General features: G+C 51.2%; 8 protein-coding genes across 8 annotated transcripts; 1 reads left to right on the top strand and 7 right to left on the bottom strand.

Annotated features, from left to right (window-relative positions):
* Positions 1-152: 152 nt before the first annotated feature.
* SAPIO_CDS3182 (uncharacterized protein) lies at positions 153-1448 on the bottom strand (the record flags this gene model as incomplete). The annotated part of the gene is made up of 5 exons (XM_016786033.1): positions 153-294; positions 393-476; positions 556-899; positions 974-1093; positions 1272-1448. The coding sequence occupies 5 exons, from the start codon at positions 1446-1448 to the stop codon at positions 153-155; spliced, it is 867 nt and encodes a 288-aa protein (XP_016644039.1).
* Positions 1449-3208: 1760 nt separating this feature from the next.
* On the bottom strand, positions 3209-3584 carry SAPIO_CDS3181 (uncharacterized protein; the record flags this gene model as incomplete). Its single annotated transcript, XM_016786032.1, has 2 exons — positions 3209-3324; positions 3407-3584. The coding sequence occupies 2 exons, from the start codon at positions 3582-3584 to the stop codon at positions 3209-3211; spliced, it is 294 nt and encodes a 97-aa protein (XP_016644038.1).
* A 357-nt stretch (positions 3585-3941) lies between these two features.
* SAPIO_CDS3180 (uncharacterized protein) lies at positions 3942-5153 on the top strand (the record flags this gene model as incomplete). The annotated part of the gene is made up of 2 exons (XM_016786031.1): positions 3942-4255; positions 4322-5153. The coding sequence occupies 2 exons, from the start codon at positions 3942-3944 to the stop codon at positions 5151-5153; spliced, it is 1146 nt and encodes a 381-aa protein (XP_016644037.1).
* Positions 5154-5267: 114 nt separating this feature from the next.
* On the bottom strand, positions 5268-6106 carry SAPIO_CDS3179 (Methylthioribulose-1-phosphate dehydratase; the record flags this gene model as incomplete). Its single annotated transcript, XM_016786030.1, has 2 exons — positions 5268-5886; positions 5949-6106. 2 exons carry the CDS (start codon positions 6104-6106, stop codon positions 5268-5270), a joined length of 777 nt encoding a protein of 258 aa, XP_016644036.1.
* Positions 6107-7277: 1171 nt separating this feature from the next.
* Positions 7278-8433, bottom strand: SAPIO_CDS3178 (Pyridoxal reductase; the record flags this gene model as incomplete). Its single annotated transcript, XM_016786029.1, has 3 exons — positions 7278-7643; positions 7740-8311; positions 8382-8433. The coding sequence occupies 3 exons, from the start codon at positions 8431-8433 to the stop codon at positions 7278-7280; spliced, it is 990 nt and encodes a 329-aa protein (XP_016644035.1).
* A 1280-nt stretch (positions 8434-9713) lies between these two features.
* On the bottom strand, positions 9714-11665 carry SAPIO_CDS3177 (putative Tubulin-specific chaperone; the record flags this gene model as incomplete). The annotated part of the gene is made up of 3 exons (XM_016786028.1): positions 9714-10932; positions 11013-11430; positions 11563-11665. 3 exons carry the CDS (start codon positions 11663-11665, stop codon positions 9714-9716), a joined length of 1740 nt encoding a protein of 579 aa, XP_016644034.1.
* Positions 11666-13589: 1924 nt separating this feature from the next.
* On the bottom strand, positions 13590-15314 carry SAPIO_CDS3176 (uncharacterized protein; the record flags this gene model as incomplete). Its single annotated transcript, XM_016786027.1, has 5 exons — positions 13590-13845; positions 13922-14225; positions 14333-14643; positions 14715-14846; positions 14935-15314. 5 exons carry the CDS (start codon positions 15312-15314, stop codon positions 13590-13592), a joined length of 1383 nt encoding a protein of 460 aa, XP_016644033.1.
* An 8738-nt stretch (positions 15315-24052) lies between these two features.
* On the bottom strand, positions 24053-24948 carry SAPIO_CDS3175 (uncharacterized protein; the record flags this gene model as incomplete). Its single annotated transcript, XM_016786026.1, has 2 exons — positions 24053-24496; positions 24568-24948. The coding sequence occupies 2 exons, from the start codon at positions 24946-24948 to the stop codon at positions 24053-24055; spliced, it is 825 nt and encodes a 274-aa protein (XP_016644032.1).
* Positions 24949-27756: the final 2808 nt, after the last annotated feature.

Here is a 27756-nt window from a genome sequence, read left to right as displayed (position 1 = left end):
ATGGTATGCACACGTTTAGCTAGCTGCATGAATTACTTGAATTACTTGGAACCAGAGTACTTTTCATTCAGTATCTGCAATATACTAGGATGCTTTTGGTTTTGTTTATAGTCTCATTTATGAATGGCGGTGTAAAATGCGGTGTCATGAGCTTAAGCGGAGGCACCGCTGATGAAGAACCACTTGTCTATCGAGCTGTCGATGGGCTCGGGAGGGAGATCCTGGTTGGCGGGGAGAGGAGGGAGCTGCGAGGGGCTAACGCGGCTGGGGGAGTGCTCAACGTTGACGTTGGTGCTGGTGTAGGCATCATAGTTAGCAGACGTCCCGCGCAGGTAGCCACGAACGAAATATCCGAAAGAAAAGAAGAAGAAAAAAAAATAGGAGACACATACGTAGAGATATCACCAGCAGGGGCCTTGCCAGTGATGAGCTTCTCCCAAGCCTCAGCACACTCACGGACGACATCCATGGCATACCTAAAGGAAATTTGGTTAGTACATAGGACTCGAAGTAATAATATTCCTCACGCCATCCTCCATCGGTGTTATAACGCACTTCTTGTTCTTGCACTCGCCGGTGAAGGCAAACTGGTTCTCGGGCTTGCCATCGGGGATCTTGTAGATACGGAACCACTCGTTGGTGGCTCGGAGAAGGCCGGGGAGGTGGCGCTCAACGTCCTCAATGTCGTTGAGCTTAGGGGCCAAGGGGTCATTGACGTCAATGACGATGACCTTCCAGTCGGTCTCCTCCTCGTCGAGAAGGGCCATGACACCGAGGACCTTGACCTGCTTCACCTGACCGGTGTAGCCAACGAGCTCACCAATCTCGCAGACGTCGAGAGGGTCATTGTCACCCTTCGCCTTAGTCTCGGGGTGGACGTGGTTGGGATCCTCCCAGGTCTGTGAGGCCAATGCGGTTAGTACATAGGGACCTTGTGTCGGTGGGTGAGTGGGGAAGTTGCGGTGTGAGTTACCTGGGGGAAGGCACCGTAGTTCCAGAGGTAGCCCTTGTGGGGGAAGCAGTTGCGGACGTATCGAAGCTTGCCCTTCTTGGTGTCCTGCTTAATGGGGTTGAGGAGTTCCTCCTTGGAGATCTGTTGGCTCGAAAGATACACATCATCAGTATTTGGGGTTTCAGGTAGCAATTGGCTAGCTAGCAGGGAGATGGCAAGCTCCCAGGAGAAGGGGTGACGAGGAGTAGGTTCGCGCCGCCACCGCCGCCACCGCCGCCCATCGTGGTTCAAGGGAGGGAGAAAAATAGGATTAACTGACCTCGAGCTTGGCATTGGTCCAGCGGGGGATCTCAACAACCATGTTGAGGATGGTCTGCTCAGCATTGGCATAAAGGGGGATGTCGTGGAAGGGCGAGACGGGGACGCCATCCTTCTCAATGTAGACTCGGTGCTCCAAGGTGTAGGGAGCACCGACCTTGCGGAGGGTGTAGGACATTTTGGGATCTGGAGGAGGTTTGCTCTGGGATGAATTCGTAGATACGCTCGACAGATGACGAGCTATCTGAGAAACGCGTTGGGAAGAAATGGTGGAGGTTGTGAAAGGGGTCGTGGGGTACTTCGTCGGAGGAGCCAGCTTTAAAGGCAAAAGTGGGCAAGGAGGGGGAGGGGTAGTTTTGCCAGACGCAATCGCAATCGGGCGTGGGCGAGGGTGTGTGGGTGCGAGTGGGAGTGGGAGTGTGGCGCCGGTGGCACAGTTGCACTTGGAGGTTGACGTAGAGATCGGACGGGCCGTCGGGGTGCGGGCAGTCGGCAGGGCTGTTGCGCTGGGGATCTTATTCGCGGAGGGTTGTAGAGCAGGCAATAGTGCGATTGAATTCACGGGAAGGCGTGGGTGTAGGTGCTGGTGTAGGCGAGGGCGTGGGAGGGTCTGCAGCGAGATTCGTAGCGTCATTTATACGTATCAGCGCTGAGGCCGCATGTATCCAAAAACCGCGGTTTATGTACGACGTAGCTTCAAAGGTGGACAGGAGGAAAAAAAATTTCAGGGAGATGTGGCTCTCTCTCTCGCGAAGTTTCTGTTTTTAGTGATTGATATAGGAGCTTCCTCAAGGGTCACTAGTATCGGTAGCCTGGCACTGACCACAATGCAGTTTATCGTCCAATGCCGAAGCGTCGGTGGGATGATTGGAGAACGATTCGTGGTTTCCTTTTACCTCGGGTTAGCCTCTTTGTTGAAAGCTTGAATGATAGCAGGGTGTGCCGTCGGCCGGGTTGGTGGAAGCTACTGTGGACTTGGAGGGAGAAGGGTGTGACTGCGGTGGAGATTCGGAGAGATGGCACCATCCTTGGCCTATTTACTATACTCCGCAAGAGACCAATGGGAATGCGAGCTTCGGCCTGTTGCCAGGTGGTTTGGGGGACAGAGCCTTGGAAAAAGACGCATTCCCGAATGTATAAGAGCAAGCTGACTTTTAGAATAATAGCCTGTGCCTATCAAAATATTCGGAGATAAAGATTTTGCCACAGACTCTGTCTACATAAACATGCTTTACCCCGTCTCCAATCCACGAATTGATAGTGTAGATGCTCGGCAACCTTGACGGAGTAGCAAATGCCTGAGAAAAGTTCGGAGAGAACTTCAATGGAGTAGGAATGAGCCGAGGAGTTTTCGAGATCCCGTCAGGTGCAAACATCTGGTATCCCCACATGGACTGAGCCGCCTAGATCATCCTTCAAGTGTTCAGTGATCAACAACATTGAGTCTTTCCTCCATGACAAACCACCGAGGATGAACTTGAAGGATTTTTATGAAGTACAGGACAGCTTTGGCTAAAGCGGCAGCCAACTAACACGGCGATATATCCTTGTGATCATGAAGAACACGAGCGCAAACCCTGCCGAATTGCGCATACGCCAGCTTCCAACTGCCTGCCCCCTTCTCAACTATACTTCAAGGTCAACATACCCTTCTCTAAGCTCACCAGGGGTAGATGGGGTGTCCCGACTTTCTAAATTGCCTAAACTCAGCTCCGGAATACCTTGACTATCTTGTCCAATTGAAGTCCTTCGAATATCTTCCATGATATCTCACAGCAAGGCACACTACGAGAACGGACTCACATCAGCCAGGATTAGTAGAACTCGTCTATATGTCATGACGGGTATCATTATACGTATAGATATATAGAGACATTGGTAGTGTACATGGCCGAATATGCTCGACCCTGAGCCCTTGGCTCCCGCCCCCACCCCAGCTCAACCATCCGTCAGATCCGCTTGCTTCTGGAGCTTTCGTGAGTGCCGGTCGACTTCCTCCGTAAGACTCTTAATACCGAGCTTTTCGCAGTCGAGGTTCATTTCCTTGCCATCCTCTGTAAAATTCCGATGTTAGCGGCGGCCCCTCAGGGGAGAGTGGTCTTCGTGGAGAGACAGCCTCGGCAACCGATGACGTACTGAACTTGACGCTGAGGGAGCTAGGTTCTTTTGAAGTCCGTGGTAGAAGAGTCGTCTTTATCTGGATCGTCTGTCGCGCATTCGGCGGGAGGAGGGAGAGGAACAGTCGCGCAGATCGAGCAGTGGGCGAGAAAGGGTTGAACTTGGTCGAGATCTCGGTCATGAATTTAGTGATCATCTTGGCGGTTCAATTGGCAGTCGAGAGACTGGAATTCGGGTTCGGACCAAGTTGCGAGGGACCTCCACGGGATATTCTCGATGCCCGGGAGCAAGGTGTCAAGCGATTGAATCTGTTCGTCGGTTTAAACCAGTCTGTCGTGTGAGGAAGCTCATGGCAAAGCGACATAAATTTTTGGGCGTAGAAATACCCGATTATGTAATCTTTCGGCCTGGTCTCGAATTGTCACCACCCCTGCATTTCGTCACTCTGTCTCTTCAGATCTGGACAGCTTTCCCAGTCTGGAGGGCTGGAAAGTTCAACATCCCGTTTTCCATTCCAGCCCCAAAATACGAAATAACCTAGGCCCCTGCCAAGATGTCGCTCGAAGGCCTGCAGGAACGACTTGCAGCGTTGCAAGAGACCACAGCCCAGCTACGAGATTTAATCGACCGTCTCGCGAGCCTTCGATTCACGCCTGGGGCGGTACCCCTACGGGTCGACGAGGAAAACACGGTATCGGCCGAACTGAGCTCCGAAATAAGCCAGATTTTACGAGAGGAGGAGGATGAGCTTGAGATCTTGAAAGAGGAGACTGAGGATCTTCGCTCGGGTCGCCCAGGCAGTGATGCCGAGCATCAGAAGACAAGGTTGAGGGATGCCCTCGCCCGGTTGGAGAAGGAACTGTCCTTGTAAGCCCATGCTCATGTCCGAACCTGCCCCCAGAACGAGTCCTTTAACTATTTTCGTGACCTCAGATATCGAATCTCCTTCCGACAGGCTCAATTAGCAGCGCGGCAGAGCCTTATCGAAGCCCAGCGACTCGAACGTGAGATTCTTCTCAAGTCCTATTCCGAACCTGTCTCACCGACCGATGGCGAAACGAACGGCTCGACAACCGTGACACACCCGCCTTTCCGCAAACAGCAGACAACGAGCCTCTCGGAAGAAGATCAGCAGGTCGTGGCAGCCAGCACCGAGGCCACCCGCGGGCTGCACCGACTACGCGATAATATCGAAAAGGCTCTGCTGGTGAGCAACGCGACGCATGAGACGCTACAGGAATCCTCGACTGCCCTAACCCAGGTTGGAGACTCGTATATGTCTCTCGACACGATGCTCTCGTCCTCGAAAGAGCTTCTGGGTACGCTAGTGAAGTCGCAGAAGAGCGATACATGGTATCTTCAGACATCGCTGTACATGCTTCTCGTAACCCTGGCGTGGCTTGTATTCCGACGGTGGATGTACGGCCCGTTATGGTGGCTAGTGTGGCTTCCCTTAAGACTCCTGTTCCGGACGTCTGTTGGAGTGAGCAATGCTGTCAGTCGATCGGGAGACCACTCGAGTCACTCGAGTGCGCCCGGCCCGGCTAGGGTGGAGGACCAGAAGGCTTCGGTTGAGGGGCTACCAGGCGATAGTCTACCGACGGCTGATGTTCAAACGAAACAACCAGACGCGGCACCAGTGGATCCGGATTCGATGATTGAAAAGGTTGGAAGAGTTGTCGATGAGGCTGACGGCAGCGGCGAACCGCCAGTAGTTCCTCAACCGTCAGCCGAGGGGGGAACCATTGAAAAGGACGAGTTATGATCTCTGTCATTACACCATCATGCCTTTTATAATTTAATGCAAAGCTAAATATAGATTACAAGACACAGGCCGCTCTGCCATCATGTCCCATGCTAGATGTCTTCTTTTGAAGGTCTACTGTCCAGTGAGCTTCTTTGGTTGCACGACAGGAATGTCGCTGATCCACGGAATACTAAGTTTCCTCATCTCCACCGCCAATTGGAACAGATAATCAAGGCTCTCACACATGGTCTTAGCCTTGTGCACGTTATCACCCCACACGTAGACACCGTGCCTCCTCACAAGCACCGCATACGTATCCGGAAACTCCTCCATCGCCTCCTCCATAAACTCGGTAAGATCCTCCTCGTGCGCCGTGTTCTCAATGACGGGAATCCTCAAAGTATCATGGTACCCCAAGTTGCCCGACTTGGCGAAACCCTTGCCGAAGCCCTTGATCTGCTCGATGTTGTTGATCTCGAAGACCTTGCGGCGGCCCGAGTCGGCGTCGGCCTCGAGGAGGAGAGTGACAAGGACGGCCCACTGGGAGTGAGTGTGGATGCAGCATCCGGCGTTGCGCTTCGTGAAGGCGGCGAGGAAGAGGGGCGTGCACTGGGAGGGACGACCGGAGGGGGGAGATCGGACGTAGGTGCGGGGGCTTGGGGGATTCTGGAGGCGCAGGGAGAGGACGTAGAGGTCGGATGGTTTCATGAGTTCTTTTTGGACGCCGGATGGGGCGATGTAAACGAGATCACTGAGAGGAATGTTAGCTCGTAAACCTAGGAGTAGGTGTAAGTTAGTTACGGCCGAGCTTACTCGTCACGAATGGAGCATCCGCCGCCGGTCCCCGTAACCCATCCTAGAGTCCAAAACTTGGCGCAAAGGGAAGGAATTAGGTTCGCGGGGTGGTCTGGGTTATCAGACTTGACGAGCTGGTCATTGCTCTGAGGTTCTTGGGGTGCAGTCTCAGCCATGGTGGTGTTGATGCACAACCGTCTTGATCACGGGTATCGTAAAATCGTAAAGCTCGAGAGACGAGAATAGAAACAAGGAGGGCTGTGGCAGAATTGATGAGGTTTGAAGCGCTTCTTGAGCTGATTTCGGTCTTGCGCGTTGAAGAGAGAAGATAATATTTCTCTGAGAGACAATAAATCTTGCAACGCGCTTGATGGCGGGGTTCCTGAAATGGATCCCGATATCAATTCGTCTTTTTGGCGGGGTTAGACAGAGCAGCGATTGCGTGACGCGGGTTCAATTAGCACTTGTTACCTGACAGCTGCCAGTTGAGGAGCTACCGCCGGGGCAAATTGATCTGATCCAACGTGCCTACATGAGTGGTTGCCATTGTTGCCGAGTACCAAAGAACGGACAGCCAAATGCACAGGCAAACTCGAGAATACGCTGTAATTTGCTCTTCGGTTGCGGACTGACCTAGACGACGGGTGGTCCGTCAGACTGTATCGGGAGCCAATTGAACGAGTTACACAATCAGGGTTGAAAGCTGGAAACTAGGTCTCGGCCAGCGAGTTGTCAATTGACTGAGCTTATGCTCCTGCTCAAATTATGGCATTGGGCGCATTATAGCATTGGGACAGGAAGCTGGCAGGGGCGAGAGGGGCTTGCCACAAACTGCGAGGCGTGGATTTGGACTACGGAGTTAACTTCGATCGCAGTTAGCACCGACTCTGTGCTACCTTCGTTTTCTCCTGCACATCACGTGCATGGACAGCTCAAGACCGCCCCGAGACCCGAGCTTGTACCTACAAAGAAACCTCCATTTCGGCTCAGGAAAATTATTCTGGCAAACTCGCAGCACTCACCCAATCCGTAGATTCTTGACCTGAGTGGCCATCTAACAACTTGGGAGCTATGCAGCTGCCCAAATCGTAAAATGACACGGCTATTTCACGGTTATTGGTAAGTTCCACTTGAATTTCCTATTTCTTCCCTATCTGAAATGAGAGATGATGTTTGTTTATGCTTGAATTCTGCAATCCTGAACAGGCCCTTCATGGTGCCTGTCTCTGATGACCCAAAGCATCTGACTCTCCCACAACACACATTGAAGTTTTGGCAAAGCGAAATTTGACCCACGGCTAGGGACCCATTGCTAACTCTCCCACTCCAGCGCTTGCTCCCGACGCCTTAAGTGTGCACGGGGTCACCATCGGGATAGCGGCCTCCAGCAACCTCAAACTTAGCAAGGACAGCATCAATCTCAGCCATCTCCTCATCCGTAAGCTCCACAAGCTTGGAGTTCTCGTTGACCCTCTCCTCGGTCGTCGCGCCGGGGATGGGGATGATGGTGGGCATGTTCGGCCGGCGCGACAGGGCGATGCACCAACCGATAGCCAGCTGAGACGGAGTGCAGTTCTTCTTAGCGGCAAGCGCTTCGATCTGCCTCACGAGCTCTAGGTTGATGGGGAACGTATCAGGCTGGAAGCGAGGGAAGAAGCGGCGGAAATCTCCCTCGGGAATATCGTCAATGGACTTGATCTGGCCCGTAAGTATCTAGTAAGTCGTATCAAAAGTTAGCGAGATTCATCTGGGAACGAAGGGAAATAGGGAGGAATGGCGTTTGGTGTTTGTGCGGGGGGTATCACGTACGCCGCGTCCGAGAGGACTGTAAGCAACGAGCGGGATGTTGTACTTGGCGCATGCCTCGGCGACACCATTCTCCAAGGCCTCCGTAGCCCAAAGACTCAACTCGACCTCGACAGCAACAATCCTCGTAATCTTGACAGCCTCGTGGATGGTCTCCGCAGAGACCTCGGACAACGAGATGCCACCGACCTTACCCGTCTTGACATACTCATTCTCAAGAACACCCAAGGTCACATCAAACGGCGCATTGCGATCACGACGGGCGAATTCGAACATGTCGAGCTTGACGGACCCCTTAAGCTGGCCGAGAACGTCGTTGACCGATCGCCGGGTGTTTTCGGGGGACCCGTCGACCCTGAGCGTTCCGGGAACGGTGCCTCCCTTGATGCTGATGACAACCTTATCGGCGTCCTCGGGGTACTTCTTGAAGTAGGCGTTGAGCAGGGTCATGCTGTTGTACTCGGGAGTGCCGTAGAACTCGCCGCCATTCCAGAACGTGGCGCCATTCTTGATGGCAGCTCGCATGGCGGCGAAGGCCTGCTCCTGGGAGCAAGGATTCGGTCTCCAGGTGAAGCCTGTTTTAAAGGATGTCTGATTAGTTTGATGTCATTGGGTCCTTTGAGACGATTCTCGCTAATGGCTTACCCATGAGGCCGAAGCCGATGGGTCCGACTTCTCGTCCAGCGATCTGAGGCATTTTGGGCAGCTCGTAGAAAATCAAAAGTGGGTTAGTTTGGTGAAATGAGGCACTGAAGTGTTCGCAACTCTTCGGTTTGTGTTTGATAAGAATTGAGATGAGGAAAGAGATGATTGATGCTGGATCAGTTTGGTCTAGAGAACCTCGCAAGAGAAAGAGGTTGTATTTATAGTCAATCCCGACCGGCCCCTCTCTCCTTTCTCTATCACACAACTCTGATTTCCATCCAGCGAAGTGATTCGGGCTTTACAGCATAACGCGGATATTCCATTCGACAAAGGTTGCTGTTGATGAGTGCGTTCGCCCGGAAACCATAAACTCCGCGATATCTTACGGATTTGATATATTTATCCCCCGCCCGATGATACGGCTCCGTGAACGCGTTGATGTACACGCGGCGGAGAAACCGTCGAATACATCAATGGAATATAGAGCCTCTTCCGGCGTTAAGGTTTAGAAGTGGGGGTGTTCACGACGATGCTGTGGCTTTGGGCTGGCGGCTTCGGACTTAGGACTTGTCTATGAACCAAAAGGTTCAAGCCGCAATTGTAATGGGCACGAAGTTAGTTAGTGCACCTGCTTGACGGAATTACTTTTGCAGGGTTAAGAGTTAATTAAGCATTACAAATCCCATGGTTCTCCTGGATCAATTTGCACGTATACGTACCTTCGACGAAGCAGTTGTGTCGGCGATAAGTGCTTGATGGCGTTAAGGCAGCTTAAGCCCCCCCCAAGCGATCTCTTGTTCATTCAAATAATCACACATCTTCTTGGTGGTACGGCCGGTAGCAGTTTCAAGCGTCTTCGCGTTGACGACATAAAGTCCGGCCAGCAGAGGAATCGAATATTCGAGACAATTGAGTGAATGCCTTCAATCATAATATCCGGGGACGCGTACACTGATTGGCGCCTATTGCAATTATGGCTCTTTTACATGGCAGATCTTCTAATCTGCCAGTTTTCGGAGCGGAACCTTTTCCATGACCTTGTCTTCACGCCGTCTTCTCTTGTCATTCACAGCCAGGTTAGCACTGTTGGTGTCGTATGGAGGAACACAGCTCGAGTGGCATTGCGCCTGAGACCGGAGGCGACTGATTCTCTGTGGCGTCTTAGATCATATGAACTACAGGAGGAACTTGGTTTGAGATGCTCCTAGGGTTCCGATATCCAAGAGAGTAAGAAGAAATAAACAGACCAACAAACATTGCAGTTTCGCTTTGCTTGCCATGCTTCAAAACGAGAATTTGGTCCCCTCGTGCCAATCGTCCGAATGCAAACCATCATCTCGCCTCTACACGAATCTTCGCCTCTTGGCCGTCCACACAGAACCTCAGAGCTCTTGGACTGTCCATCAACTCCACCTCCCTCTTCACCCACCTACCCACCATCGCACTAGCAGCACTCTTCCCACGGTCCAAGGCTTCATCGTCACTTGCCCCCTTCCCCACAGCCCATTCCATCTCCGCCTCAGCAACCTCTTCCTCCTCGTCGCTACTATCCCCTTCCTGCTCATCATATCCTGCAACGGGGTCCCATTCCCCCGTCTCCCAGATGAGTCTAATCCGGAGGGGCGGTAACCCGAACAACCTTCCCGCCATGCCCTTCAACGCATAGACGTCGAACGAGTTCGGAATCTGCTTAGTCCGCAGCGAGCCAATCGTCTTCCCCCGAGGATCGGCGTGCCGAAAGGTGACGTTCACAAGTCTCGCTTCGAGGAAGTCTGGGTTCATTTCCTTCCGTCTGATGATGTCCGGCTCGCCGTACAGCTCGCAAAGATCTTGATACCGCGGATGCTCTTTAAGCACCTCGCCACCGGAATCATCTGGCACGGTGGCAAGCTGTTTAGCAATGCGAGATAGGTAAAACATCTCGGCGTTGGCGCGGTCATTTTCGTTGATCGTGACGAAATTGAGAACCTTGAGACAACCGAGGCGTCCAATCGTGATCATATGAGACTCTTCGCTAGTCGAGGCACGAGATTCTTGCTGAGCTGTGTGGTCAGGGTTTTCGTAGACGGGGTTATGAGCAATCCTGAGAGCCGTAAGGCCGGGGAAGATTGTTTGGAGGGCGTCGACGAAGGACCAGGACGGGATTTTGTTGTAAGAAAGGTCTACGTATTGGATGGAAGGTGGGAATACGGGAAAAGGGAGGGAGGGATCGGAGGTTATCGCGGAAATGTTGTTTCCTTTAAGGTGTAGATTGCGTAATGATGTGAGGGAAGAAAGCATTGTTACGTCTGAGAGCGCTTTAAAGTCGTTGAACTCGAGGTTCAGAATGGTAAGGGTCGATGAGAGCGCCTCGGGTAAAGGCGTGGGGATGGTGGCCAGCTGGTTAGTTCCGCAATTGAAGCTGGCAAGGGACTGGAACCTCGCGGTGATGTGGCATATCTCATCCCAGTCGAGAAGAGTCTCCTCAAGGGCCAGCTCCTTGATCTTAGAAAAGACGGGGCCTGCATGTTCAAGGGAGCGGTCGCCCAGGGCCTCCTGAAATCGATTGCGACTGTTGGGAGAAAAAGAACAAGTCTGTTAGTGAAACAAGCCCCCAATCCATACAAGAATGCGGCGTGAGCAGAAACGTACTTCAACCTCAGGCTTCTCAAGTCTGGTAGCTGGCTGCACACGTCAACCAGAGGCGAGAAGTCCACAAATAGATTGTGGCTAAGGTCCAGCTCGACAATCTTGGGACATGTCTCCGCCACGGTCATGGCACCAAACCTCCCATCATCCCCTCCACCTACGGCCGAGACAATCCGCATGCTGTCAAGGATGACAATCTTTAGGTCTTCCACGCGAGCCAACAGTTTCCGGATCTTGTCGAAGCCGACTTCTTCAACGACTTTTCCCGAGATCTCAACCAGGCGTGCCGATGTTATGGGAGCATTCTTCTCATCCACCTCGGAAGCATACTTCTCATGCAGCGCCGAGAGAAAACTCTGAGGTTTCTCCGAGGGACGCGTGGGCCGGACGAAGGAGGCTGCCGTAGGCGACTTGGACAGACCTGGGCCGGTAAGCTGTCAGCAGGGAGGGCAACATGCAGCACAAGAGAAGGGCTGCTAGCTACATTTAAAATATTTGACGCCTTTATGGCTACCGTCGTGTTTCCCTCGAGTCGGGTCATCCCATTCAACACCAAGCCAGGTGCCCGAGGTGCCGGCGACCTCACCGACATAGCGAACAGTGCAGACGACGCCGTCATACGAGAGGCGCTGTCCGACTTGTGGGGTTGACGCCATCGAAGCCGGAGTATACGGATGCCACCGCCTAGGAAATGGTTGCAGTGGCGGAGAGGCGAGTCTATCTATGTCAATCACAGAGAAGTGTTCGTCTAAGTTGTTGGTGGAGTGCAGCTGCGGTTTTGACTTGGGGCGATTAGGCAGCACAACTCAATTCGCCGACCACTGAAAGTCTTTAGTGACTAATACAGCCCAGCTTCGTTGGGGCGCTCCACTGTAACCGAGACCTCAAAAAAATATCGAAGATTGAAGACAGCCGCTCTCGAGCTCTGGTGCGTGATACTCTTGAACTGATCATCTACGACTTCAATCTGCCAGTCAATGCATCATCAGTTGGGTCGGAGTTTGAGACGAGAGTTTGAGACGAACTAACGCCTCTGGATGTTGCGTTTGCGAAACCGCCCAACATGGGACCGTATCGGGAACTAGTTCTCCAAACAGCGTCTTCAAGAAACATCAAATATAGATACAGGTGAATGGTGGTATCAAACCAAGCCTACTGATTGATCTTCCACTCCTTTCTACGAAGCCTCATCTCATTGGAGTCCTGAAAAAATACCGCGACATCAAAGCTACCGATATCGATATTCTCGAATAAAGCCCCAGCATTGAGCAACAGGCACGACTTTCGCCATCTGATCTCTTCAAATCTTACCCGACCCAAACTTTTGAATTCCCCTTCATGTGGGGACCAGCCAGGGTAATTACATCGACAGCCGCCCCCCAAATCTCGGACCGTCCAACTACCGGACCAGGTTGCATTCTTCTCGGTATCTTTCCATCGGAAAATAGTAATATCGGAATAGAAGAAACAGGGTCCTGCAGTCTGCTCCCCGATACCATTACCAGGAAATTTAAAAGTAACATGCAGAATCCGGTTCCTCCCAGTCTCCCATGTTTCGCATCTAGACCCGATAAATCCGTGTAAGCCCTTCTCAGTTGCGGATGACAACAGACAACGGGACCCAGCATTGGCGATCCAAGATCGGATCCTGGTGTCAATCTTGACCCTAGATCCACCTTTCTTCTCTCTTCTTCCCGACAGCAGGAGATTACTGATGACCTTGTTCTGATGTCTGGATTAACATATACCCCGTATGAAGACAGCACTTAGAATTTCATGCGTGGTGGACGAAGGAGAACATTTCCCATTCCTACCTGGTTCTAAACCATGTTCTAGCAGTCTTATCTCCGCTCATCTCTTCTGGCATGAAACCTCATCTGACAATAACTACGTAAAAACTAGCTTCTAGTGAGAAGAAAGAACGCTGAGCGAAATCCACCCCAACATGCAAGGGCAACAAATAAAGAGAACAACAACGATGATGTATCTACCAAGAAAAAAAAGCCTTAGCTCCTCCTGAGGACGCCGTAGCCTCGCAACCGCCGCCGTACTCGGTATGAAAAAAGATTCGTAGAAACACAGGATGGTGTAAACAAATGGGGGTATAGGGTCTTTTGAAAAGCAAAAACTCGCCAGCTCGTCTACTGCCAGCAACCCAGGCAACCGAAACCAGGAAAGAAAGGTCCAAATGATTCATATCTTTTCCTCTTCAAGAGGATTTCCGAACGATGAGAGTATCGCCGTTGTGAAACTGGAAAGGAGGAATGTAGCTAAGAAAGGGAAAAAAAAAAAAAAAAGTGGTGACTGTTTTGGATTCAAAAAAATGTTCCGCCGCCCAAGAATTCTAGCCTGACAATGAGAAAAAGGACATGATTCAACAACGAAGGAGAGGAGCATCTAAACAGAGCCAAGCTTGTGCCAAAAGAAGAAGACATCAAACATCATGATACCCGTATAACCTCGTGGCTTACGGGGGGTGAGGGGGGGAAGCACAAAATGGAAATGAAAGAGAGAGGGCAAGCGAAGAAGAAGCGGAAGAAGGAGGAGGAAAAACAAATAGGTAGACGTTGCAGGTACGCGCTAGTAGTCGTCGTCATCGTCACCGCCCCTGCTGTTGGCTTCTTTCCGAATGGGAATCTTAATTCCTTGGTGGGCGAAGCACTTGGATAGCGGTGTACTCTCACAGACTCCGGGGAATTTCTTTGCCGAGAAAACTGTAAAGACATCGCTGAAGCATGAGGCAAGCACCGGTGACTTGCCAGTGTTAACTACCGGACCCTCACCATTGCCATTGGCATTCGGTGGCGGGCCAACATTAACGAATGAAAATCTCAGTCTGAAAAGGGGTCAAGTCAGCCCAGCTCGTTTGGCACAATGGTTTTGCCCAAGAGGGGTGAAGAAGTAAAACATACCTGAAGTGACCCTCGGTTCTGACACTGAGATCTTGGAGCACAAACCAAATGCCGATTTTGTCATTGGAGTCTATTAGGCGGAATGCGCTGGCAGCCAAGCTCCCAATAAGGTTGCGGGTGAACATCCCTTGTGGCTGGTTGTGACCCATCCGGCTAAGATCGCCGTAACCTGGCGACGTTGCGCCATAGTGACCCATGGCCGTATTCGAAGGCAGCTGAGGTACAGGACCCATGTTCGATCGGAAGTCACCTTGCGGATAATACTGGGTCGCTGGGGAGTACGCATTTGGAGGCATATACGGCGCTAGATAGATAGAGTTAGCTGTCTACGTCTGACGGACCTTCAAGTATAGGCAAGTTTGCGTGCACATGGACTAAGGATTCTAGAAGGAGCGAGGAGGTAGAACCTACACTGAGGATATCCTGGTTGCGGGCCTTGGCCATAAGGGGATGGAGCCTGACCGTACCCCGGGGGGATGCCATATTGAGACATGATGGGCTGCCCGTATGCACTCATATCCGAAGGCGGGTAGGACGAGTCGCGGTGAGACGGGAGAATATTGGCAAATGCAGGGGTTGATGATGTGAGGCTTCCATACGACGCCGGCGTCGTGGAGGAAATGGAAGGTGTCCCGCTTGAGTGTCGAACGAGGTTTACTTCGCGCGAGCCGTCTTCGTTCCATAGATCGACATTGAGGACAAACATTCCATGGTCAATGGAGCTGATGTGAGAATCCAGTTAGTTTCCCCAGCCCTCTTGTCTAATCTTCGAAAGGAGGTCACGAAAACATACTTGACATCAACTTCTTTGCCGCTGAGGTCAGTCACGATCAGCCTTACACACGGAGGGGGCGTAATGGGTCGTCGGTCCTTGTCGCCAAAACCGCACATGCGCGCTCGCTTGGGTTGCTGTTCAACGACGAGCCTAAAATAAGCAAAGGAAAAGTTAGTCCACGCTGCGGCTCGAACCTGGACACTTCTCTTCCCCGCCACCAGGGACTATTGTCACTCACGTATACTTCCTCCCCGTCGCTTCATCGACCTTGGAGATGGACTGTAGTAGAGATTGGCCCGGCGGAAGGCGTGGCGAGGGGATTATCGAGGAGGCTGGCGCAGCGGCAACCTGGTTCCCGTTGCTTTGCATGTTCTCAGAGCTCGGGTATTGCGATAAAGGAGTGGGGTACTGCTGCTGGGCGACATGGCCGTGATTGACCTGATGAGGGAGTTGTGGCGGGAGCTGTTGTTGCGCGACTTGCTGGGGAGCTGGGGGCATCTGCATCGGCATGTGAGGGGGTTGCTGAGACATTTGGGGATGCTGCATAACCTGCGAGTATGCGGCGCTTGTATCGCCCATCTGCGGATGCATGATTGGGGGGTATCTCGTGGGATCCATTGCGACGGTGAAGGCTCTTCGAGCTGTGAATGAGGTCGATTTTGTTCGTGAGGAGGGGTAGAGGTGGTTCGAGGGATGGGGCGTCGCAAGCTTGTGGTTCGGATCGGATATTGCTCGAATTTTTCTATCCTATTCCCTTACGCCTGTTATCGGTTTCCTTTCAACCTGGGACTCAGACCTCCGTGGTGCAGTCTTCGGGGGGATAAAAATCATAAATAAAAGAGCAAGCCGCGCGCGTTCCTGACGTGCCTCCCTTTAGGGCCTGGCAAGACAAAAAAATAGGATAACTAGGTCGGTCGATCTGTTCTGTGGGAGATCGGCAACAGCCTGTCAAATCGCGCGTCTCGAGAGAGACGAAAGGTACAGCTATCGGGGGATGACGAGAGAAGCTAGAGAAAATCGGATCGCGCTTCTTCGAGGTCGCAGACAAGAATATGGTCCAAGACGAAGTGGCTTGGCTGGTGAGGTGAAGTGGCAACAGCTACGTATTTATACATCCGTCATCCGTAGATACTTGCGGTGGATTTGGGAGGTATAAGTGAGATCAGACAGCGGCAGTGGTTGCACCAGAAAGAATAAATGGAGTACAGGGTACGAAGAACAATTGATGTACAACGGGATGCTCTATATCCTTATCCTCGTACCGAGAATGGACAGTTGATGGGCGACGCATGAAATGGACGCTGGGCAGGATTTGTACTGGATACTTGTAGTTGAGCTCTAAAGGTACTGAGGTACTCTAAATAGTATTCGTACTTGTACCACTCGGAGCACGGGATTGAGGGGGGGAACGACTGGGCCGAATCAGGACGACATACACCCCTCAATACACTCTTTAGAGGGTTTCATCCACCAGCGACAAGTACTGTCCTGGCGCCAGAAGAGTTGGTCCGAGGCCGCAGTCCGCTTCATCGAGTGGTTCTGGCGAGTACGCGAGAGTATTCATGATCCAATCTTGGGCCTCGCGGGGCAGAATTTTCGCCATGTTCTCTCCAGCCTTTGAGTCTGAGCTTACATACATTATGCAGCGGAATGGGTCCGAGGAAGCGAACACGGCAGAGACTGCTGCGGCCTACAGGGGAGCTGGGTCGTTGGGCGGTATATTTGCATTGATATTGTATAGTCAGTTGAGGATCCTGCAAAGATGGTGATTTTGGGGGCTTCGCAAATGAGTAACTTCTTGTGTTTTCAATGTTCTAGCATGAAGCACGAAGTAATCGCCGGTAGCGTACACTACACTAGTCCTTACTTTAGTAATCTCCTAGACTGGACTTTTTTAGGCCAGACTAGCTAGTGTCCAGGGCCCCCAAACTCCGCGGGGGGCGCTAACCATCAATGCCAGATGAGGTCGGAAGAGACCCTCTCTTCTAATGAACTGGCGTTCTAAACTATTTCCTGCGTACTTCTCCCGTCCCATGTTAGAATGCTACCACCTCCAAGCGGCAGGTCGGCAGGTCGGCAGGGCCTGGCTCTGTGGGAGGTCTTAGCTCTACAGTTCAGGGCTCAAAAAGGCAAGGGCTACTACATAAGTGCCATTAATGATATTTTCCACTAGCAACTCTTGGGTCCATATATGAAGATATTAAGAAATTATTATGGATCCTTGGATACGAGTATTTCCTCTCATCAATACGTCCCAAGTCTGGTTTCCATGCCAGCCCCGACACTGAAGAGATGGAGTGTGTCTCGATCGAGCCCAATCCTGGAGCTGAATCGAGGCTAGGTCTGGCTGGCCCACGTCTCCCCCGACAATTGTAAACTACGAGTACTAGTGTCACCCCACCACCCTTAACAAGGAGCGGAAGTGGGTGGGCACGAGAGCCCAAACTGCTCGCTTACCGACCCGGCCAACGGACCATTTGACGGGTCGTGGTGTGGGAAGCAAGGTCAAGGGTTTGAGGACGATCAATCAAGGGACCCTCCAATTTTCATCCGCCGTGACGCGAGATTATACTAATAAGCTCCTTGTATAATTCTAGGTCCTCCCTAGGCACAATCGACAATCGTCTGCTTTTGGCTTCGGCGGCGGTACGAGCGCAGGTTGCCGTGCGATTATGGGTTTTACTCAGAACAAAGAACTTTTGGTAGAGGTCGCAATGGGCGGTGACGGCATACGAAGTACGCCATCGAAGGAGCGGGGGGAACGAACATTGAGATTGAACCTTTCCAGGGACAAGGTAACATTTGACCACTGACCTCTGAAGTTAATTATAGCGCATCTTCATCATCTAAACTGAGCACTTCGTACACTCTGCTCAATAGTGCTTGTAAACTTATGTACACAGGTACACTCCATGCTATGTAGAACATATCAATTCGTCGCACGTACTTCACTCCGCACGATTGAGTCGAGTGTTGCTTTGTACTAAAGTAGTAATACATCAATGTTCAACATCTGGAGCGTGGTACACAAACACACACGGCCAGCGCTCAACGACGGCCAAACCTCTGCGATTTCAAATTTGAAGTCTGTCTCTCATCAAGTCCACTTAGCTTCTTCTACGCCCCACCCTTGTCCCTGTCTCCCTTGTCAGTGTCACCGATATCAGAGTGGGGTTCCGGGGAGGTTTGACACCTACAGGGGCCTCTGGAGCCCAATCAGGCGGGATGAGACGTCAATTGATTGATCAATCCATAACTTTGCCTCTTCCAGTGGTCCTGCTGGCATCTAGACTAAGGCTCGACAGAGTGTACTTCATAGGGCGCCACTCCATTGACCGTCCGAGCAAAGAGTTCATCCGATCCTTTCTGATGAACCTCGTCATGGTTCCCGGAACTTGAGAAGCAGGACCAGTCGCGGATGGGTACTCATTTGCCATCATTCCATGCAGCTGGACGGATGGATCCTGATGGTCATTTGTGATCACGTCGATACCTGTGTACACACTCAAACAAATAAACTCTCTGTTTCTGGGGGGTGACAAGCCTGCGGATTCCCGTCTGCCAGCCACCTTCCCAGTCTGGGCCACACCACCAAACCGCTGGTATCAAGCCACCCGTCCTGTGGTATGGCAGCACTGCAGGTTGAGGGCGGGATACTATACGCAAGCTGCTGCAGCCGCATCTGGTTTGATTGTCAACCTACCGGACGGAGCACACGGCGCAGAACAGCGCATGCACAACCTGAGGTGTTGTGGTACGAGGGTCGTTGGCCGACCGCTCAATGGAAGAAGCAAGATTGTTTGGATTTGAACCCCTTCTTCCCAAAGCAGAATCTCATTGTCCATCTTCTGGTTTCCCGTGACACCATGCGTTGGTCCCTTAATAAATCTTCCCTCCCTGAGATCTGCTTGGGAGAAGCCCCTCGAACGAGGATCGCCGAGTTTTGGTTACTTACGGCATTCCACATGATATGGCACAGAAAGTCCTTGCTGAAAATGGAACTGAAATCTGGACCACTTCGTAGTGTAATACCACATCAAGATGAAGATTGGATGTAACCCGGATTAACATCCTCCAGGGATGCCGTCTTAATCCTACCTTCTCTCCACCTTAAAACCGTTGAAGCTCAGCGCATGCGGCGACGCGCATCACGAAACGCGATACTAGCCTCATCTAGGCAAGTTCAGTCCATATAGAAATTCCGATGAACCCTCGGCAACGTCGTGACCTTGGCCCGAGGGGCTTCCGTCTTAAACTACAATATCCACTTGAGCATCATCGTCATATATGATATATGATATTTGATGTTGGATACTTCACTCCTGCCTTTCTCATGTAGTGTCTAACTTTCTCCGGTCACCCGTCTAAAATTGGGAACGGTGTGCGCCAATCTTGTTGAGGAGGTCATCTCTCAGATAGCACAAGGAATATCCTACTATCCTACTTCGAAGGTGGCATCCGCAGACTGGTATACAATCACCAAGGCAATTTTATCAATATCAATAAACACAAGCTGTCTGGATGTCCAGGGTCGGTGGGATCTCCTGTCCCGTCCTCGGCACCACAATTTCGTCACATCCCTTCTCCAGATGCCATCCCGCAGCCATCATCAATCCCGGGACTGGAAATATTGAGGTCGACACCCCTCCTGAGACAGGCAGAAACCCGCTGGGGTATGCAAGGTGATGGAGGATTCGGACATTTTTTTTTTTCTCTTTCCCTTTATTATTTCTCTCTCTTCTTTTTTCCCACCTAGTCTCTGACATGCAAGTCCAATTTTGGAATGCTGTGTGCTATTTTGGGCAACGGCAAGTCCCACACAAGCTAAGTTCATATGCGGTTGGTGGTTGGTCCTGTTAACACAGATTAGGGCGCCAATGTGCGGTCAGGATAGTTCGTCCCTCTGCATGTGGTTCTGCATCTTATCTGCATTCTGACATGAGACGTATCACGTCCATCCAACTGACTCAGTTTTCTGTACGAAGCACGCAAGTAGTAAGAAAAACAACGAGGAAGAAACGACGACAAAAAAAAAAGGAGTGACATGGGTGCATGCATATCCACTCGAGAAATGCTCTTTCCTAGTCGAGAGCCCCTGCTATCACCACCTGATTCTTCATCTTGCGTCCATCCCCCTTCACTGATAGCTACCAAGGCTTCACCCTATAAAAGAATATCACCTAAACTGTCTCAAACCGTCCTGATCTGTCATCCGCCAGTCATTTTCAAGTTTTTTTTTTTTTTTTTTTTTTTTTTTTTTTTTATTCTAGCACAACGCCTGAAAAGCGGCTTGGTTGAAGGGCGTCATACATCGTACATCTTGCCCCTTCATCAAGCACCCCGCAAACACAAACACGGCAGAGGCAGATCCAAGTCTCAGCCGGCTTATTTCGTACTGTCATTTTGTACTTTGTCCAACTGTAGTATTTTTGCCCGGACCCTACGTTTAATTTTGGTAATCCGTGTTAATTGTGAGTATATAGTGAGTGTAAAGCTGAAAGAAGGATGATATCTCGTGGCCGTAGCTACTAATTGCGTTTCGTCTCTGACCGCCCTCAAGCGATGCATTTTGTTGTATCGATCCAACCGACTTTACCGAGCAGGCAGGTAGTACCAGGCCCAAATTGTCTTGTGACTTCAACGTACAATTGATCAATCGGTCTGTTTAGCACAATTGCAACTCCTTCCACTCAGTAATGTCCCTGGTACTCTTAACAGTTCAGCCCCCTCCTTCGCCTTCTGCTGACGAGTGCGCAGTTTGCCTCGTGGAAGGAGCTGGTAAATTTATGAAGTAATATTGGCTGCAGGCTGCATGGAATATCACATCAATCATCAATAGTAGGAGCATTATTGATAAGCCGTGACCCTCGAAAGACGTTGCTCCATTGTAGACCTCTAGTAGTGACTGCGTCTTCTAACATCGCGGGTCGAATCTGTCGGGTTTTACGAATTTCAATATGGCTTCGCCCTCAGTAGGCCGGCCTACGAAGTCAATCAGCAAGGATGGGATCCCAACTTGAGCTAGCTGCGACGGCAGTTCGAACTTGATCCCTGGTTTGCGAAGAATGGTTCAAGATCTTCAAGGGAAGCAACGCCGGGCAGCGGCAGCCTGGCACCAGGTAATATCAAATTCGCCGGTATGGGTCACTGGACGAGGTATGTGCTCTTCGTTATGAATTGGGCACTTTGTACTCCGTACGGACAGGTTTGACAGATGTACCCTACACTGCAAGAAATCTGTCCTCCGAGTCCGTAACGAGAACAAAGAACTGGAAGCAGTCCTGATTTGGATTGGTGGGTATGCGAGCCGTCAAGGACTTGGAGAAAATAGGATCAATTGACACTGAAAGGGGAAATGTGGAGTGTGAGGGGTGCCGGAAGTCCAGACCCATTTCATGCAAGTTGCAACTACGGAGTAATAACCCGCAGTCGCCACATCTGTCAAAGTGTATACGAACGAACGACAGGCGACTGGGTGGTCCTTGGCCTATGGGCGCCGATCTCGATGCCAGTACCATCTGCATCTTAAGCTGTCCCGTTATAATGAGGCAAAGAAAAATCTTCGCCAGACACGGCACGCGGCGGACACGAGACACGCTCACATGCCAGGAGCGGTCAACTTGGGACAGGTCCGAGAGTACTTGATGATCCAACCACGGGCAGGAAGACACGATCGCCCACGATAGCAATGCACCAACAGTGTGTCTCGTACCACAGATGGTCGTACTTGTGTTCTGTCTCGATCCACTTCGCACATCCGGGGCAACGTTTACACCACTTTCGTGACTGTGCTATAGCGAAGGCTCTTATGCAGACGCGGTGGTGATATGAATAGAACTTTGCAGATGATAGCGGGGTCATGTGCTCTGTATTAACTGTATGGGAGGTTTTTGTCTAGAGCATGATTGCATCTTAGGAAAATGGTCGCTATGCCTAGAGTAGTGCGTCGCTGCAACACGACGTCTGTTGAACCGCAAGGGTATGTTACTATCAAATAGGAGAGGACCAGCAAAGCACTTGAAGTGCGGAAGACCGGTACACAGGTACTCATACGAAGCCTGGCGTTCCGTCGGGATTAATGCTGGGCATAGCCTGGCTTTAGTGGATGCTTACGAAGTACAATTTCAGGCGTCGTACCCCGTACTTCGTACTCAGCGACATGAACTGTGTTCTGGTGGCTGCCACTGTCTCGGATCTCGACTGATAACAAGCAAGGATATCCATGTCTTTGGATTGTCTTGGATGCAGGATGCAGGTGGGGGCTCCTGCGTTGCAGCAAGCTTTGAATCCCCTTTGACTGCCGTTAGCGTGTAATGGGCCCGCGCGCTCAGCTTGTCACTACGGTACTTCGTCCCGGAGTGCCCTAAGACCAAGTTCAGTTGAATTCTCACCGCCCTACACTGGTACTGGTCATCAAAACTTGACCCTCCTCCTTCGTACATCAATCCGTTCGAGGAGATCTCAGACCTTCGAGAATTTTTCTCAGCGCTATGGGAGCCTCGCACAGATGCTGATCTGCATAACATTCGCACGATACAAATTCTCGCTCCGGAACACCCGGAGCGACCGATGGGTTCATGGGTCTCCAGAAGGGCTTTCACTTCTCGACTGACGAAGACGCGCATTCCCGTGTCCCCCCCAAAGAGGACGATGTAAACGCTCGCCCAGATTGTTGCCCCCCTTCCCCATGTTGCGTTACATTCCGTGAACCGATTCATTCGCCATCACGGCTTTGACCGGTACCAAGGGGGAAGTGGAAGTCGAACATTGCCCAACTATGATCGACACCGACGCGGCCTGTTGTCGGAAAGGCGCCCACACGGTTTCTGGTTCTCACGAAAAATCATGCGTGGCTGAGAACTGGCTCTGGCTTTCCCCGTTTTCAAAGATTTCTCGGGGTTTCTATCCCGTGTCCAAGAAACCGGGTGCTTAGTGTAGTTTCCGCAGAGGAATGATTTGGATTTTCTCCTTTAGAGAAATCGCTGCTGCCTCTCCTTGCGGGACCTGGATTTTGTCTGTCCATCAGACTCGCTTACTGGGAAGAAGATTCTACGTATTTCCAGGTCGTCTCGGCACAGTTTCGTTTCTATGGACTGTGAATGGATCTTTTGCCGTCTTTTGCCACTCACCCAATACTCATTCTAATCGAAGAACCCTTTCCCAAATAATCCCTGACACTGGAAACGGCGCTTGTGCGCAGTCTTATAATGAGGCTCGAGTTACCGATGATACCTTTCTCGAATGTCGGCATAACAGGGCGAAACTCGGTATACTATTTTTGAAAATCGACATACTCTTCTGCGGTATCCAGCTCGGGAGTGGGAGGCTTTCACTACAGATCTGTAACGCAGAGTGCGAAGCCAACCTTCCTCAGAACGCCATCTATGATAGAGGCATATGCCTCCAGATGTCCGTGTGGGATTTTGTTACAAGTATCAGCCTTTAGATAATACCGTGGCTCTCATGCACTCCGCCGTTTACCTCAAACTTGCTTTACGCGTCAATATTGTTTGTAGCAGCCGAAGGATGCCAGCACAGCCCCATGGGTTCGGGATTGAGGGGCAACTCTACTCCATTCCCTTTCCGCTTTGCGCTTGTGTTCTCACTCCCTTGCCATTGTCGGAGTGCGAACTTCAGGTCTAAAGGGGGCTCAGTTTGTTCAAGGTCGTTGTTACACGCAAGAAGCTGGAATATTGGACATATTAGGCTAGAAAGGGTGACCTAGTTAATGTGTATATATGGTTGTTCCCGAGACATTTGCATTGCGACCATCTGTGTCTCCGTGGTGTTTTCCGACGCCTGGTCTACTCTAGGCCACCGTAGGTCTGTTCACAGATATACCGAGTAAAAAATCCACCTGGCTCAGGTTGGGGATGTGTCTAGACATAGGGACTAGGAGAAGGAAGGGAACCCACTAACCTGTGCGTATTGCTCAAGGCCGTCCCAGTCCCACGGGATACGAACCCGCCCCAAAGATGGAGAGCGAATTCCCACTGAAGCCGAGCAGACTCAAATATAAAAGATAGCATAGTGAGAACTCGATGAATGGCATTTCTCTGAGGTCTAATCTTCTCTAGGGGATTCGAAGAACAACACCCCCTTAGTTCACCGTAAACATACGGAAAATTTGAAAAATGCATCCATCGACGACTCACTACGAGGGTACTAGATTCTTCCATCTACCCTGGGCGGGAATGTGTTGGGACTAATTTTGAACCACGGACATAAAGATAAGAACAGAGACATGTCATTCATTCATTCATACAGTAAGCACCAGAGCCATTCCATCGACGCCAGTGAAGGGAAATATCGATCGTAAACACGTAAAAACCGAACCAAAAACTCCATCGCCGACCTCAAGCATACACCACATTATTCCGCTCCACTGCCCTCCTCCTCTTCCACGACTGCATAAAATATCCACCTCCTCGATGATCCATCAAGACCACTGTCAGCAAAGCCGTCCCGAGCAAGAATATGAATAGGCACAGCCATCTCGCTCCGATACCAAGGTCGCACGCCTCGCGCATCTTGCCACCAAGACCAGCATTGAAGTTGGGAAGACCTCTAACATTGCAGGCCCACATCTCGCGGGTGAATGTACCCAGGTCGTAGATGAAGCTGGCTGGGCTGCCTGCGGTGAGATCTGCACTGGCAGCTTTGGCAGTGTCTATGGCAAACTGTACATTGAACCCGGCAGATCTGGAGTTGAGGGTGAAGGCGTAGATGGTTGAAGCGAGGGCGAGGAGCACGTTCAAAACTAGAAAGCTAATGATCGAAACACGATGCCAGTAGGTAGTCTGATTCAATCAATATTAGTTAACCTCGCCTTTCCAAGGAACTTCTACATCCAAATCTATAGAGTACTGACCTTGATAGGGCCGTTTCGAGCCACATAGGCAACAAGTCCAAGGACGACTACGGACACCGTCAATGCAACCGCAGCAGACGTAATCGGGAGCTCGTCCTCGTTTGGAAATAGCGACTGAGGCCAGTTCGCCATAAACCCGTCCTCTTCGTCGTTTGTCCACCGAACAAACTTCGTTTCTGAGGTGTTCTTCTTCGGAGTCGCGGTCCTAAAGGCTATCTCGACGACAGACGCGCATAGAAGCGCTGATGGGATGAAATATAGGCTGAGCATCAACGAGGGCCGCGAAATCGGCGCCCAGATTGGCCTGTCATCCGGATCTTCGGAATCATGCTTGCGCTGGTTATAGCTACCCAGCTCCACGGACTCAACTCGTTCGGTCATCTTGCTCTTGTTCTTCGGCGTTCTGGAAGGTTGGAAATGGACATCTAACGCATGTTTGATAATGCTGTTCAATCGTAGATGACAAGCACTGAAGAGAGCAAAAAAAATTTTTTTTTCTTTTATTTAGAAAAAAATGAGCGTGGTCGGGAGTATCCCTCTTTTTGTTAGCCGCCGGAGGGGAGGGGTTGAGGTCGGCACAACTATCACAGTTGCAGTTTACGCGGTTTCATTCGCGGGGAAGCATGCTGCTGCAGGCGGTTGCATTGCCGGACAGGGTAACGGGCCAATCAACATCTTCGGGGCCGTCTCTCACTTCCCTTGTCAAAGCTCAGCAGTGGGATTTTGCAAGGTTAAGGCTGTTAGTCCGTCAAAGATGGTGCGTTTCATTCAAGGACTTAAGCGACGATTTTGAAGGCTTATTCGGAGTATTACAAGGGTACGATCTCCGGGGCATGCGTGCAATGGACAGGGGAAATGGGTTATGGGAAGTATTGGCGGTCAGTGAGTTCACGTTTGGATTGCGCGGCGATGGCCAGACCAGGAATACAGGCAGGGGTGAACCCAGTGTTGCTTGCATCGGGGGGTTGTCAAAAAGCCCTTCACGGCTTTCCCACTTGTGAATCTCACGGGGGGTGTGCTGGAGGAGGAGAAGACCTTTCCCATTCATCACGGGGATGAGCTTGTCACCCAGGACAGTGCTGTCAAGAGCCACTGGTGGATATTCAGACAGTATATCCAGTGTGTTCTTAAGTTGAGGTAACGCCCGCTGCAGTGTCGACGCCGCTGTCTGTAATCCACGCCCGTCAGTAATGGTCACCCGAAATATCCGGGCTGGCGGAGCGGTGCGTGAGTGTGGTCTTGCACCGAAAGCCTTCAGGAAGCCCCACTTTTCTTCGTCCCACTTCGCCGAAAACGCCGCCAACGGCCTCCGAACCTTAAGGAGGGGCCGGCCCCTCACGATGTGTTGAGTCGATTGATACCTTGGCCTGTGGCGTATTGGAACATACCATGAAATTCTATTTCATTTTCAAGTATGATACTCATGGTTGGGATGGCGTATAACTGGTATCTAGACAAAGCCCCTCCACCACCAAGAGGAGAAGTGTGTTGACGTTGGACTTATTGATATAAATGTGTGGCCAAGACCGAAAACTCGAGGCTTACTGCGGGATTTACGGAAGTTTTAGCCTCGCAATAGTGGAAGAGTAAGGCGAGCGGAGACGAAGGAGGCTGCTGCGCAGTCGCTGCAATCATAGCTTTGAACCACAGCGAGAAAAAGACGACCTTCCAGGACTACCTAATAAGTTATTAGAAGGCCATACAAAGGTCTCTCGTAACGGAGACCGGCATCCTGGCGGTAAGAGCTGATGCCCAACGACTTCGTACCAGTCGAGAGAATTAAGATTGAGTACGACACAGCTGGTCTTTACCCTTCCTTTTGTCGTAGAGGCAAGCTAGCTGGACTTTGTCAATGACGTAGGCGGGATTTGCCCCTACCGAATAACACCTACCATGAAGCCATCTGGTCTTGAAGTATGTAAGTGCCTCGGTTTGCTTTCTTCAGTGGTTTGGTTCCCGCGAACACAGCCCATCCTCGTCGGGCAATTCGATACCGAACTTGCAGTCTGTCGACGTGGTGAAGGTATGGATTGCCAATGGTATCTTGTTTCTAGCCAGACTAATTGACCATTCACGTAGCCGAATCGCAAGGTGAGCCCTAGGTGAACTCGTCAAATGACCGGACCCTGCCAGGGGAGAGTTGAGCGAGCAAGGATGAAAGCACTCGTGACTCGAAAGAGGCATGTCGAAAAGGCGACCGCTCGGAGGCTCCGGCTGTTCTTTGTCGCCATGATGCTGCCGACAGAGATGATGAAAATTTTTGCTTCATCACGCAGAGCCGCGCAGACCTCATCGACCCTGGCCTGGCTGTGTCAAGTCATTGGGTCACCTGGCATTCCAGAGGTGCAGGATGAATCACTTCATTGGCGGCGATTTCAGAGCTTCGCGTGCTGGCTGTCCAAAATGACAACGTATTGATCTGTACAAGGTTTCCATGCCCGTGATTCTGGACCAATAATGGGGGATCGGACGGGTATGCCGCTGACATTTTTTCTCGCTCAGGCTACACGTGGGAGGGTCATGGTTGCAATGTGGGTTGCTCAAGCCCAAGGGGTGACAGGGTCGAGCTGTGGAAACGCAATGCACACCACGCAACATCAATGCCTTGCCAACTAACACGCTACTAAATTAGCATGGAGGTGGTATGACCCTCTTCCCCGCACATCGAGGAGTGGAACTTTGATGGTTCAGTGCGCTTCGCCAACTAAACTTACCAGGTACGAAGTACAAGGCTCTAGCCCATCTTCCTGGGCAGTTACAGAAAAATTTTTCCCCCGTTCACCCACGCAGAGAAGAGGCAATGGCGAACTCAGATGTTGAATGATCCGCTGTGCGTTGTAATTGCCGACGCTGACCGCAAGTACGAAGTACACCACTCATGGTCTGAATACCTGTGGATGAAGTACGAAGTTGTCAGGAAGTCCACTCCGTCCTACCAAAATTCGAAGACCATGCAAGTTGCGTCCACTCACTAAGTAGTTTAGCTCATGCTCCATTGTCAGCTAACGACCAAGTAAGAATCAATACGTGCGAGCTGCGTAGGCCTTGCTCCCACCTCGAGCCGAGCTCATGTTTTCACGAGTACAAAAAGAAAAAAAAAAAAATTTTTTTCTCCTCCTTTTCAGCTCAGAAAAATCCAGGGGTTCACGACGGTACGGTCTAGCTGTAACTAGTTGCCCAACTACATCC

This window comes from Scedosporium apiospermum (assembly GCF_000732125.1).
Source record: "Scedosporium apiospermum strain IHEM 14462 chromosome Unknown SEQ_SAPIO_0088, whole genome shotgun sequence".
In the NCBI taxonomy this organism is placed as follows: domain Eukaryota; kingdom Fungi; phylum Ascomycota; class Sordariomycetes; order Microascales; family Microascaceae; genus Scedosporium; species Scedosporium apiospermum.
This window is presented reverse-complemented; position numbering and strand designations above follow the sequence as displayed.